Source organism: Haliotis rubra, unplaced genomic scaffold, assembly GCF_003918875.1.
Source record: "Haliotis rubra isolate DU_JTF1 unplaced genomic scaffold, ASM391887v1 Scf382, whole genome shotgun sequence".
NCBI lineage: Eukaryota > Metazoa > Mollusca > Gastropoda > Lepetellida > Haliotidae > Haliotis > Haliotis rubra.
The window spans coordinates 635,312-647,443 of NW_025767060.1; the positions used below are offsets into that span (position 1 = coordinate 635,312).

Genomic DNA, 12,132 nt, shown 5'->3' on the forward strand with positions numbered 1-12,132 from the left:
AGAAGTAAAGAGAAACAAAACAACTTGTTTTAGTAACAAAAAATAATGTTAACTGCCATTAAATAAATCACTCTGACACATTTCCATGAAAAGACTGAGAAATGCCAAAATACCCCTGTCTCAAAGAATAAGCTGTAAAACATTAAATTACCATGCTATGACCATACAAAGTTATATAAATTGCAAGTTCGTGTTGAAGTGTGACTATTATATAAATTGACGGTTGATATTTGCAGTACATTTGTAATACGATCGCTTTGAGCAAGGGAACCCTAATGCTTGTGGGCTGAATCAAGACAAGTTTTTATATAACGGTACATTTTGTTTAGGTAGTTTTTACACTGAAGAAATACGTGTATGTCAGTGATGACAATGTATTGAGCACGGAGTGAAATATGACATGAGAATCGAGGACGACACCACATCCAAACACTACTGTAGTAATGGAGCACGTGTCATGCAGCAGAGACCGCACATGTTATTCTCGAAATATTTCTGGCCATACACGTGTGCCATAGAAGGGCACTGGGCGTTTGGGATGTTAGTCGCTTAGTTCCCACATCATCAGTGGTTTGGCGGAAGCCAAACATCGAGTGAATGCTCTGTCAGACAGTTAAACCTTGTGTCATGTAACTTTGGACCAGCCAATCTGCCGGTGAGTGGGCACGCAGAGTATCATGTCAGCCTTAACCAGAAGCTTTCACAGACCTGATGTCACACAAACCAGTAAAATACATACAATTGCAATAACTGTTGTCGATGTGTGTTAAACTATGACCTAAAAGTATTGAAAAATCTTACCGTGCCCTAGGTGCATGCAGAACATTGATTCAAAGGAGACAATTCCGCATGTAATATTTGTCAAGTGTGACCAGCGTTACCTCCCTTTGTTCAGACGACAAAGGCCCTGTGGACGTTATACAGTCTATGAATCACATCAACATTGGTCACTGAGAGAAAATAGACGATAATATATTCTCTATTCCTTATTCCACTATCAGCAGGTTGGCCAAACAAATTGACCTCTGGCGACAGGAGGCGACTTGCTATATTTGCGTCAAAAACCAGACGCTTCGGTGTAGAAAGTATCAGGCTTGACTGATTGATAGAGGAACAATGGTTCTAAAGACAGTACATAAGAACACAACCAGACGTCAAGGCTTTTAAAGGCACATTCCTTTTCAGCCACATGGGATGTGACAACAAAACAGATACGCGAAGACAGAAATACTTTAGGGGTGGTGGGGTAGCCTAATGGTTAAAGCGTTGGCTCGTCACGTCGAAGACCCGGGTTCGAAGCCCCACATGGGCACAATGTGTGAAGCCCATTTCTGGTGTCCCCCGCCGTGATGTTGCTGGAATATTGCTGAAAGCGGCGTAAAACCAAACTCAGTCAGTCAGTCGGAAATACTTTACATTTTAACAACATTCTTGAGGCACTGTTATCTATCGCATGACGGTCATTGTAACAGGTGTATAACAAAGTTGGGCAAGGTATTGACTATTTAACACACATTCCAGACAGAGATAAGGTGAGTCTTATCAGTGTTTCTTGCAAACTCTACAATGGAGAGGTATGTAGCGTCGCTGGCGGTAGTCTGTACTCTGTGGGTCGTCTCCGTCGCCTCTAGTGTGCAACCACCCCACATAGTGTTCATTGTGGCGGATGATTTGGGTAAGTCGCGTTATTTATACATCTACTCAACACCGCGTTGCCTCGGGTGCAAGCAGCCTTTTTCTGTAATATATTGGGTTACTCAATGTGTGACATCGGTATGTTCAGGCTTTTTGGCATAAAATAGCCCCGTAAGCTTATATTGCATAATCGTATACCATAGTTCGTTAGCCGCACTATGTGTGTGTGCGCGTGCGCGCGTGTGTGTGTGTGTGTCATAAGCTATTATATGCTGCGGATCTTATGAGCTAGCTCTGTGGCTTTCGTCGTGTAACAGCTCTGTTGGCTCATCCCTAAAAATGCTGTGTTGGTTTACATAACTCTGTAGGATTTTATCGTATAACAACACAATGTTGGCATATACCGTTGTCCTAAAGGCTTATATTGTATGATATTTCTCTGCAGGTGTATGTCGTCTAAAGTTGACCGTGTAGGTATTGGCTATTATGTTTTAAAGATGGCACCAGTTACTGTTTGAGACATTCTAAAACTTCTATCGATGTGTTGTGTATGAAGCTGATGAAGTCTACACTCGTCGTGTGCTCTGGCACTTTGAATGTCATCAGTTACTGCTGGAATCATGCGATGTCACAATGTTGTAGTTGTATCTCTCTCACCAGGATGGAACGATGTAGGATTTCACAACCCTCAGATGATAACGCCAAACATCGACAGTCTAGCTCGTGGGGGAGTGATACTGAACTCGTCCTACGTACAGTACGTCTGTTCACCGTAAGTACGTCTGTTCACCGTAAGTCATGTTACGACACATCGACAGTGTAACCCTTGAGGGAGTGATACTGAACTCCTCCTACGTACAGCCCGTGTGTTCACCGTAAGTCATGTTACGACACATCGACAGTGTAACCCTTGAGGGAGTGATACTGAACTCCTCCTACGTACAGTACGTGTGTTCACCGTAAGTCATGTTACAACACAACGACAGTGTAGCCCTGCAGGGAGTGATACTGAACTCCTCATACGTACAATACGTATATTCACCGTAAGTCAGGTTACGACACGTCACATGCATTGAGTTTATTCATTCAGTTGTCATCAGTTGTACAAAGCACACAAGTTTCCTAACTGATATGCCCCGATAGTTCACAAGAATCACTCAGTTTTGGTTAAATAAATGCAATTCCGTAAATGTATTTTAATGTATCACATACAGAAATTAATTAAGCAACGCTCGTAAATTCTCATGCTGAGCAACTTCAATGAACTGGTGCATAAATATGTTTAGTACCATATAAATGTTGTAGTGGAAAGAAAGGGTTAAGGAGAATGATTCCCAGGACATAATCTTTATTATTGGAAGATGGTACGGATTAAGAATATGACGTTATTTCATGGAAAAACATTACGAATTTCACTTTTCTTGCACCAACCTTTCAGTACCATGCACACCATGTTCACGGAACTGAGGAATATTTCTAAGACCTGAAAGTCTAAATACTGACTTTCCATCAGTACCTGGTGTTATCTCCCAGCACACGAACAACTGATTCAAGACATCTCCTCATTCCTTGGTTCAGTCTCCTGATTTGATTGTGAGAAATACTCTTTCATTTCTCATTTCAACATTCTGTTACTGAGTGGCGGCACATGCACTGTGAGGCCTGGCATTGCATCCATTTATATGGGTCTTGTGACCAGAGGATGGTTATCAAAATGTGGAACAACAGCCCTCTCAAGGATCTCCTGATGATACCGAGGTCCATTAAGGTACCGCGAATGCTTATGATATCCATCTTGTAACCCAAGGAAATCCATCCCTGAAAAATCTATCAAGGCACTTCTTAGTCAAGTGGTTATCAAACTCCAACGCAAAACACCAAAACATGTGCTCTCTTGTATCGTGTATAACCCATATTCCACAGTACAAACAAATCAGAGAAAACACAGTCCTCACTTAACCGGGCGAGTGGCGGTTAAATTGAAATCCGGGCATAGGGATGCTTCTCGACAATCCCCATACCATGATTCACCCAAAGGATATTGGAGGGAACAATAGCGTTGTTCCTTTGTCTCAAGCCACATTAACGACCATCCACCACATGCAATAAGAAACTACTTTAATCGGAAAAGTGAACTCTCCGCCATGATGCAATGTTCCAGCGAACACGTTGCTTACCCCAGGCAAGTCGTGCTTGATGGGTCTTCTGGCCCTGTATCCTGCTGCTTTCAGCCGACTCCCGATGGTCCTGCAGGAAATGGCTCTCCCTGATAACCACTGTTGCCTTGAGTCCCATGAACGGCACCTAGCAAGTCTCAATAATGCTCTATTCTACCCTAGTGTTGTCTTTAGGGGTCTGCCAGGTCTTGGAAGATCTTTAACGTCATTGATAGTCCGGTGTTGTTCAACAGTCTTGAATGATTGCGCCCAACTGGATGTCCAGTTTATCTGAACGACGCTCCTGTATTTCGCATGCCAATAAATTGCCACCTTGTAGCGTCTGACAAGTTACGACGTGCTTTGACAATTACGGTACTGAATATTAAATCCAAATTGAAAAGGAGAGAGTGTGACATGTTTTCAGTTAAAATCTGATTTTTACAATGTTGGGGATATGGCATTGCATGTGCATTGCACGTGCACGTGCAAAGAATATCTAACAAAATCATGCTATACAGCAAGATGCAAAATGTTCTTTGCTTAATTTCTTTCTATATGTATACCTAAGATGGTGCCACAAACATTCATACCATCACATTAAACTATACACATGATCCAATATCAGTGTTACAGAAACATTTACATCCATCGGATCACACAATTTGCCGTCCCATGTTTATTTATGTATCGTTTCGACTTGTAACAGGTCCGTGTCTCCTTCAAAGTCCATGTCCCCGTTAATCAAACCGTATTAGAACCGACAATTTACAAATATATTTGCATATTCAGTTGTACTACTGTGCTAGTGATCGTGATGGTGTTTATTATACTTCCAGGTCCCGAAACTGCTTCATGACTGGATATTACCCCTACCACACGGGGCTACAGGTGGGTCACTCACTCACTCACTCTCAAATAGACAAATGTTCTATTGCATCTTCATGATGCTTCTCTGCAACCATAGGTACACTGTACACTGGACGAGTGAGTGAGTTAGTTTAATTTTACGCCGAACTTAGCAATATTCGAGCTATATGGCGGCGGTCTGTAAATAATCGAGTGATCAACATCGAGCATCAATCTATGCAATTAATACACAGTGGATTACTTTGATAACGTGTGTCTTTATTCCGTGTTTGTGTGTTTGTGTGTGTGTGTGTGTGTGTGTGTGTGTGTGTGTGTGTGTTTGTGTGTGTGTGTGTGTTTGTGTTTTGTGTGTGTGTGTGTGTGTGTGTGTGTGTGTGTGTGTGTGTGTGTGTGTGTGTGTGTGTGTGTGTGTGTGTGTGTGTGTGTGTGTGTGTGTGTGTGTGTGTGTGTGTGTGTGTGTGTGTCGGGGTGTTAGCCAAGTGGTTAAAGCGTTCGCTGGTCACACCAATGGCCAGGGTTTCATTCCCCACATGGGCACAATGTGTAAAGCCCGTTTCTGGTGTCCCCCGCCGTGATATTGCTTGAATATTGCTAACAGCAGCGTAAAGCTATACTCAGTCAGTCAGTCATTATTCCGGAAATGCGCCTCAGCCTCAATCAGAATAATTATCTTTAACATGACTTTCAGTCTACACTAGTCCCTGATCTCATTCTTTGTCACTACGAAAACACCAATCCCCGACCCCAACTCCCTCTCACATGCGACAACTAATAAACTATTCGGTTTTCAAAGACGAGAGAACGTTCTTTCATCATGCATGTTACTGAAACGTTGACATAAGTCCAATATGTAGCCGTTCTATCTTCAGAACTGACTTCCAAATCCATAACCTAAGTTCCAAATCACGGTCATATTGCTGAGCCAGAATCAGAACATGGTTAAAAGGTTGTCGTAATAATAGTCTCATTTACTATTCCAGGGAAGTCACTCAAAACTGTAATCTTCTTCAGTGCTTGTTTCTGCTCCTGAGAGAAGTGTATGCTTTATTTCAGCATGAAGTTATCCACCCACTGATACCGGGGTATGTACCCGCCAACTTTACTCTACTGCCACAGAAACTGAAGGAGCTCGGCTATGCGACACACGCAGTGGGCAAGTAAGTTGTGTGGGGTTAATTGCGGTTAATGGTTCATCACGTGGCATGAGCCTCACTTTGGAAAAAAAGCCGAAATGACGCAGCTCTTGGACAGTTACCATTGGAGTGAAATCTTTGACCATAATAGGGTGCTAACATACCGGATCAAGCATCATGTTGACGGAAAATATGAATTCGAACCATCGGATTTGGCCAGACTAAGGGGAAGCAACTCACTGTAAATTTCGAGGCCTGCTTCGACTGGAGCACCTGTAATCCCTTTTGTGTACAAACACAATGTAGCATAGAAAAGAAACTTTTTATGATATACATCAATCTAAGTTATCTATAGTTATTATACGTTGCTGTTAATTCCCGACAAAGAGGTTGAATTGTAGAGTTGTTGTGAACATTAGACTTTCTTTATCATATGGATAAAGTGAGTGAGTGAGTTGGGTTTTACGCCGCTTATATATCGATAAAGGCTCTCTGTTGAAATTTCCCAATAGCGTTTTAATTCTTTCGAAAACAACTGTCACTGATAATATGCCTACTCATATACCGCATGGAATAATTGTAAAAAAATCATAGGAAATATTTAACTTAAATAGAAAATAAAACTACAGATGTGTGGCAGATGATAGAAGGTTTCCTCATCATCTAGTGTACTAGAGTGAGTGAGTGAGTTTAGTTTTACGCCGCACTCAGCAATATTCCAGATATATGGCGGCGATCTGTAAATAATCGAGTCTGGACCACACAATCCAGTGATCAACAGCATGAGCGTCGATCTACCCAATTGGAATATGATGATGAGATGTATCAACCAAGCCAGCGAGCCTCACCAACCGATCCCGTTAGTCGCCTCTTACGACAAGCATGGGTTACTGAACAGCAATTCTAACCCGGACCTTCACGGGTACTAGTGTACTAGAAATGGAAAACAGGTATATTTGGACAACAAACAAACACTGAGGTCACGCAATCGTCATCAATACTTTGCATGTGAACTAGGAATGTAAAAGCAATAAATGTTTTTATTAGATGGCATCTCGGGTTCTGTAACTGGAAATACACCCCTACAATGCGTGGCTTCGATTCGTTCCTGGGCTATTATAATGGAGCAGAGGGCTACTACACTCACGTCAGAGGTAGGGAAGGATGTTGGTGACTACATTTAGAGAGAAACCTGTATGTTGGGTACCACATTAATACCCATCCTCGATAATCTCCAGGTTATACGTTACGACCACTCTCCACTATACCCTGGATGCATCCACGGCTTGGCCCGATAATTATATTACCTCCCTTTGCTGGCTCCGCATTCTCACAGTAGCCAATCAACGAAGCATTCGTTACATCCAAGCTTGCCAGTATTAACAAAGATAGCGGTCGCAGTGCCACTCACATTTTGGGGAAAATAATACAGACAAATTGACAGATCTGAAACCTTAAAATATATATAAAAGAACTCCTTCTACCTCTTTCAGAGTACCTCTGCATCAATTGTGTTGCCAAGTTTAAACGGTTAGATAATTTAAGAACCGACAGTGAGTTGTGATTGGTTCGCTCAACATCCCAGCGTAGACACCTGATTAGATAAAAAGCCAGCAAAGGGAGGTATTAAAATAATCGGGAAAGCCCTGGATGCATCCAAGGTGTAGTGGAGAGTAATCGTAACGTACACCCTGGAGATTATCGAGGATGATTAATACCGAGTGATGAAGGAATCATCTAGGAAAATGCAACAATGAATCTGAAGTCGATGTCCCCCTTTTTTTTGGTCTATTGTTTTAAGTCTCAGCCAGCAATATCCAAACTATAACAGCTGTTAGAAAACACCTGAGTTCTGTCAATCACCTGACAATCCAGTGATTTACAGCAGGAGCAACGATCCAGGTACGGGCCAGGGAGAACAGGTATTTTACATCGTGATCATCGTCCAGAATACGTGGGCACACGGCCAGCCAAGACACGAGGCTAAACACCCAGTGCCCGGTTCTAACAAGCAGGAAGCACTCAGGGTGCCTCGGTGTTGCCACTATGAAGTCTCTAGTATATATAAAACCGCCTTCGTCAAACGTTTTGCTTGTAAACAATTGACCAATAGATATACACACGGGCTAAGTCACCAAATGTTGAATGCAGATGCTGGATAATGTGACGTGCTGAAAGTTTTATCATTATGAAACATATATTTGGCTGCATGACGTCGAAGTTGCATCTTTCGTCCTCTGTGTAAATGTTTAGTTTGATCTCACTGCAGTATTTGTGTTTGCAGATGACGGGTTTGACTTCCGGTCTAATAAAACAGTGGCCAAAAATTACAGTGGACCTTACTCCGCGGTACGTCACTGAGCAAGCATTAGAGTGAGCAACACTACATCGCCCAACTGAGGTCAAACATTATGCTTTACAGAGGCAAGGATCAAAAAGGGGCTTTCATTTTTTTCATGTTTTTTTTGTATATAAAACAGATGGAAAACAGATGGACACATGGAGGTTAAATTCGCAACTACTCGCCTCTTTCCGTGGCCTACAAGAAGACTTGTTCCTGAATAGTACGCCATTAAGCAAAGAATCGTGGCAATCCAATCAAATCGCGTAATAACTGCGGTGCTTTGATAAAAATAATCCCGACTACTTAAATCGTTTATAACATTATGTGATTGTTTCATGAAAAATATATCGTCATATTGAAAGTACAAAGAACGTAGCTAACAGAATTGTGTTGCCTCACGTGAAGTTGTTAATAAGGATAATGTCATGGATGGTGAGAGCTTCAAATACACGCACATGCGTTTCTTTACATAACGACTGTCATGGTTACAACTGAGTGTATTTCTGACATCTTGTGGGCTTATTTGGGAGATTGTAAGTGCGCTTACCAACATTTTTAGGAAATATAATCATAAATCGCTACGAGTTTCAAAACAATAATATTACATCTATATATAACTAACCAACTTTGATATTTAACATTCGGTTTATATTTCTCATCTCTTGGAATATTTTAGTCTGACGTTTTGGGTGGTCATTCATTGTTCAGCGTATCCATTTAAATATTTGGGATTTGTTTTGGGATTTATTGTAGCTGTAAAACGATTATTTATTTGCATATTCAATAAAACAAATCCCATTTGTTATTCTTAAACAATATTTGGAAATATACATTTGGAAATATATGGTGGAAAAGCTTGTAATAATTACGTTAGAATATCAAAGAGCTATAATTCTCTGACACGACACGAGTTGGTCACGAATGATGGCAATTACCATCTATCGAGTCTATCCATAAATATTTACCCATTGTACAATCTGCCAAATCCATGGATGACCACCCAGTGTATATATACTGTATACGGTTGATTCATTTTATTGTTTGCTTCAGATGACGTTTGCATCGCGAGCTGAAGAAATCATCAGGACCCACGACAAGACCAAACCCCTGTACCTGTACCTGCCCTTCCAGTCTGTCCACGAACCACTACAGGTAGCTCAGATACACACATCGTGACCCATCACTAGAATTTGTCTTCAGCAACCCATGCTTGTCGTAATAGGCGATTAACTAACAATATAGGGAGGTCAGACTCAGTGACCTGTTTAATGCATGTCATCGTGACCAGGTGCGTGGATAGATGCTCATGATGTCAATCACTGAACTTCAAGCACTTTTGTACTGGATACAAAACGTAAGCCTATGATAAACTATAGAGTTACGACAGGTCCTAACGTTAAGAACGCTTTGTGGATCGGGATCCTGGAAACCTGAGCAGCATTAAACAGCAAAGAAAGCCAGATACAGTCATCGTGCTCTACTGCTGTAAGATACACAATGGTACATACTTATGGGACCGTACAGCTATAAGATGATGGATGATATACACACAACGTCCAATACTGCTGTAAGGTACAAAGTGGTATGCACATATTGTTGAGTACAGCTATGAGGCTCTGGAAGATATACACACAGCGTACAGTACTACTGTAAGACAGAAGATGGTATACAGAATGCAGACGGTGATAGCAAACCATATGCAAATACCTTATCAACCCGAACAGCAAATCGCTAATATTTATAAACCAGGTCAATTCCGCAAGGTATTTATCTTGCGCCTATTGGCGATGAATAACAAGGTTTCTGGTTTAGGTTCCTCAACGATTTGAAGATATGTACAAGACCATCAGGACGAAACAGCGGAGGACCTATTGTGGTAATTCATTTCGCATTATACATGGAATGCTGGAATATCAGACTTCGCTGTGTGCAGTTGACTGATGCAGGGGGTTGGGTAGTCTAAGTGGCTAAGTTCATTGGTTCATTTTAGACCAGAACCAATTCATATCACATCCATTGACTACTGATCGATTCCATTCATCAGTGAACCTGTTTCATCATCGCTCATGACCATTGTTGACCACTGGTTTGATCTCTGACACTCAAACCCTGCAGGACGCCATGTTATATCATTCCTTCTGTACATGCCAGGCCATTGTTGACCACTGGTTTGATCTCTGACACTCAAACTCTGCAGGACGCCATGTTATATCATTCCTTCTGTACATGCCAGGCCATTGTTGACCACTGGTTTGATCTCTGACACTCAAACTCTGCAGGACGCCATGTTATATCATTCCTTCTGTACATGCCAGGCCATTGTTGACCACTGGTTTGATCTCTGACACTCAAACTCTGCAGGACGCCATGTTATATCATTCCTTCTGTACATGCCAGGCCATTGTTGACCACTGGTTTGATCTCTGACACTCAAACTCTGCAGGACGCCATGTTATATCATTCCTTCTGTACATGCCAGGCCATTGTTGACCACTGGTTTGATCTCTGACACACTCAAACTCTACAGGACGCCATGTTATACCATACCTTCTGTACATGCCAGGCCATTGTTGACCACTGGTTTGATCTCTGACACACTCAAACTCTACAGGACGCCATGTTATACAATACCTTCTGTACATGCCAGGCCATTGTTGACCACTGGTTTGACCTCTGACACACTCAAACTGTGCAGGACGCCATGTTATATCATTCCTTCTGTACATGCCAGGCCATTGTTGACCACTGGTTTGCTCTCTGACACACTCAAACCCTGCAGGACGCCATGTTATATCATTCCTTCTGTACATGCCAGGCCATTGTTGACCACTGGTTTGATCTCTGACACACTCAAACTGTGCAGGCCGCCATGTTATACCATACCTTCTGTACATGCCAGGCCATTGTTGACCACTGGTTTGATCTCTGACACACTCAAACTGTGCAGGACGCCATGTTATATCATTTCTTCTCTACATGCCAGGCCATTGTTGACCACTGGTTTGATCTCTGACACACTCAAACTGTGCAAGACGCCATGTTATATCATTCCTTCTGTACATGCCAGGCATGGTATCGGCGCTGGATGAGGCGATCGGCAACATCACCCAGGCACTACGAGACAGCGGCCTCATAGACAACCTCCTCCTCGTTTTCACCACCGACGTGCGTCATTATGGGAACGGGGAAACATAACACCAAAACATAACTGTGTTTTCCAAAATTAAATATCTGACTTTACGTTATCATTTAGACTCAAATAGTAACATGGTAACATTGGAAGACTTGGATTGAAGTTTAATGGATTTATCCCTGTAACTTACATGAGTAAGAATAGTATTGGTCTAAGTATAAATGAGCGTTTTACGCATGTTATCAACGCAAGCATGATTCTCCAACTATTAGGGCATCATTTGTATTTATTGTGTTTCTCATCGCCCGACCGACCCTTCTAATTTTATTGCCGCTAAACCCCATAAAAAATAAAATAAATTTGATTTTTTATATATACATGTGTACATATATTTATATATAAAATAAAAAATAAAATTATTATTTCATTCCAACACCGCCGACTCGAACCTAAAGTGTACCGCCTCGTCATATAAAATGTTTATCTTTAAGTCAAACACTGCCACAGTTCCAAAGAACGCAAAAGCATTGTGATTCAATAACATTATTCAGATAATTTTGTCTTTAATAAGGTTTTTCTATTTGTTGTTTTTTTCCGACCGACCGACCCATGTCCAGAATTAGGCTTCATGAATCACATAAAACATGATGCCTTTAATGATAAAACGGTATCAAAATGTATAATGATGAACCAGTATTGATACAGAATGGAGGTCCTACGTACCTTGGGGCGAACAACCTGCCTCTCCGGGGGGCCAAGACGACTCTGTGGGAAGGAGGGACCAAAGGGGTTGCGTTCGTGTACAGTAAGACGCTGTTGGAGAAGTTGAACTACACCAACACAGGGTGAGTCAGTAAACAG

The 12,132-nt window shown here is 41.7% G+C and overlaps 1 protein-coding gene across 4 annotated transcripts in view; it reads left to right on the plus strand.

Annotated features, from left to right (window-relative positions):
• LOC124286414 (arylsulfatase B-like) overlaps positions 1 to 12,132 on the plus strand; it is a 121,323-nt gene that overhangs the window by 20,042 nt on the left and 89,149 nt on the right. Inside the window, exons 1-10 of one of the 4 annotated variants that reach the window (XM_046722787.1) lie at positions 1,524 to 1,675; positions 2,296 to 2,407; positions 4,631 to 4,682; positions 5,715 to 5,818; positions 6,842 to 6,948; positions 8,079 to 8,143; positions 9,189 to 9,290; positions 9,951 to 10,014; positions 11,206 to 11,303; positions 11,977 to 12,116. The exons of the other annotated variants lie outside the window; for them this stretch is intronic. Coding sequence (XP_046578743.1) covers positions 1,567 to 1,675; positions 2,296 to 2,407; positions 4,631 to 4,682; positions 5,715 to 5,818; positions 6,842 to 6,948; positions 8,079 to 8,143; positions 9,189 to 9,290; positions 9,951 to 10,014; positions 11,206 to 11,303; positions 11,977 to 12,116 — 953 coding nt within the window. The 5' untranslated portion in view covers positions 1,524 to 1,566. Of the gene's footprint in view, positions 1 to 1,523; positions 1,676 to 2,295; positions 2,408 to 4,630; positions 4,683 to 5,714; positions 5,819 to 6,841; positions 6,949 to 8,078; positions 8,144 to 9,188; positions 9,291 to 9,950; positions 10,015 to 11,205; positions 11,304 to 11,976; positions 12,117 to 12,132 lie in introns of those variants that run through there. 4 annotated transcript variants of the gene reach the window in all.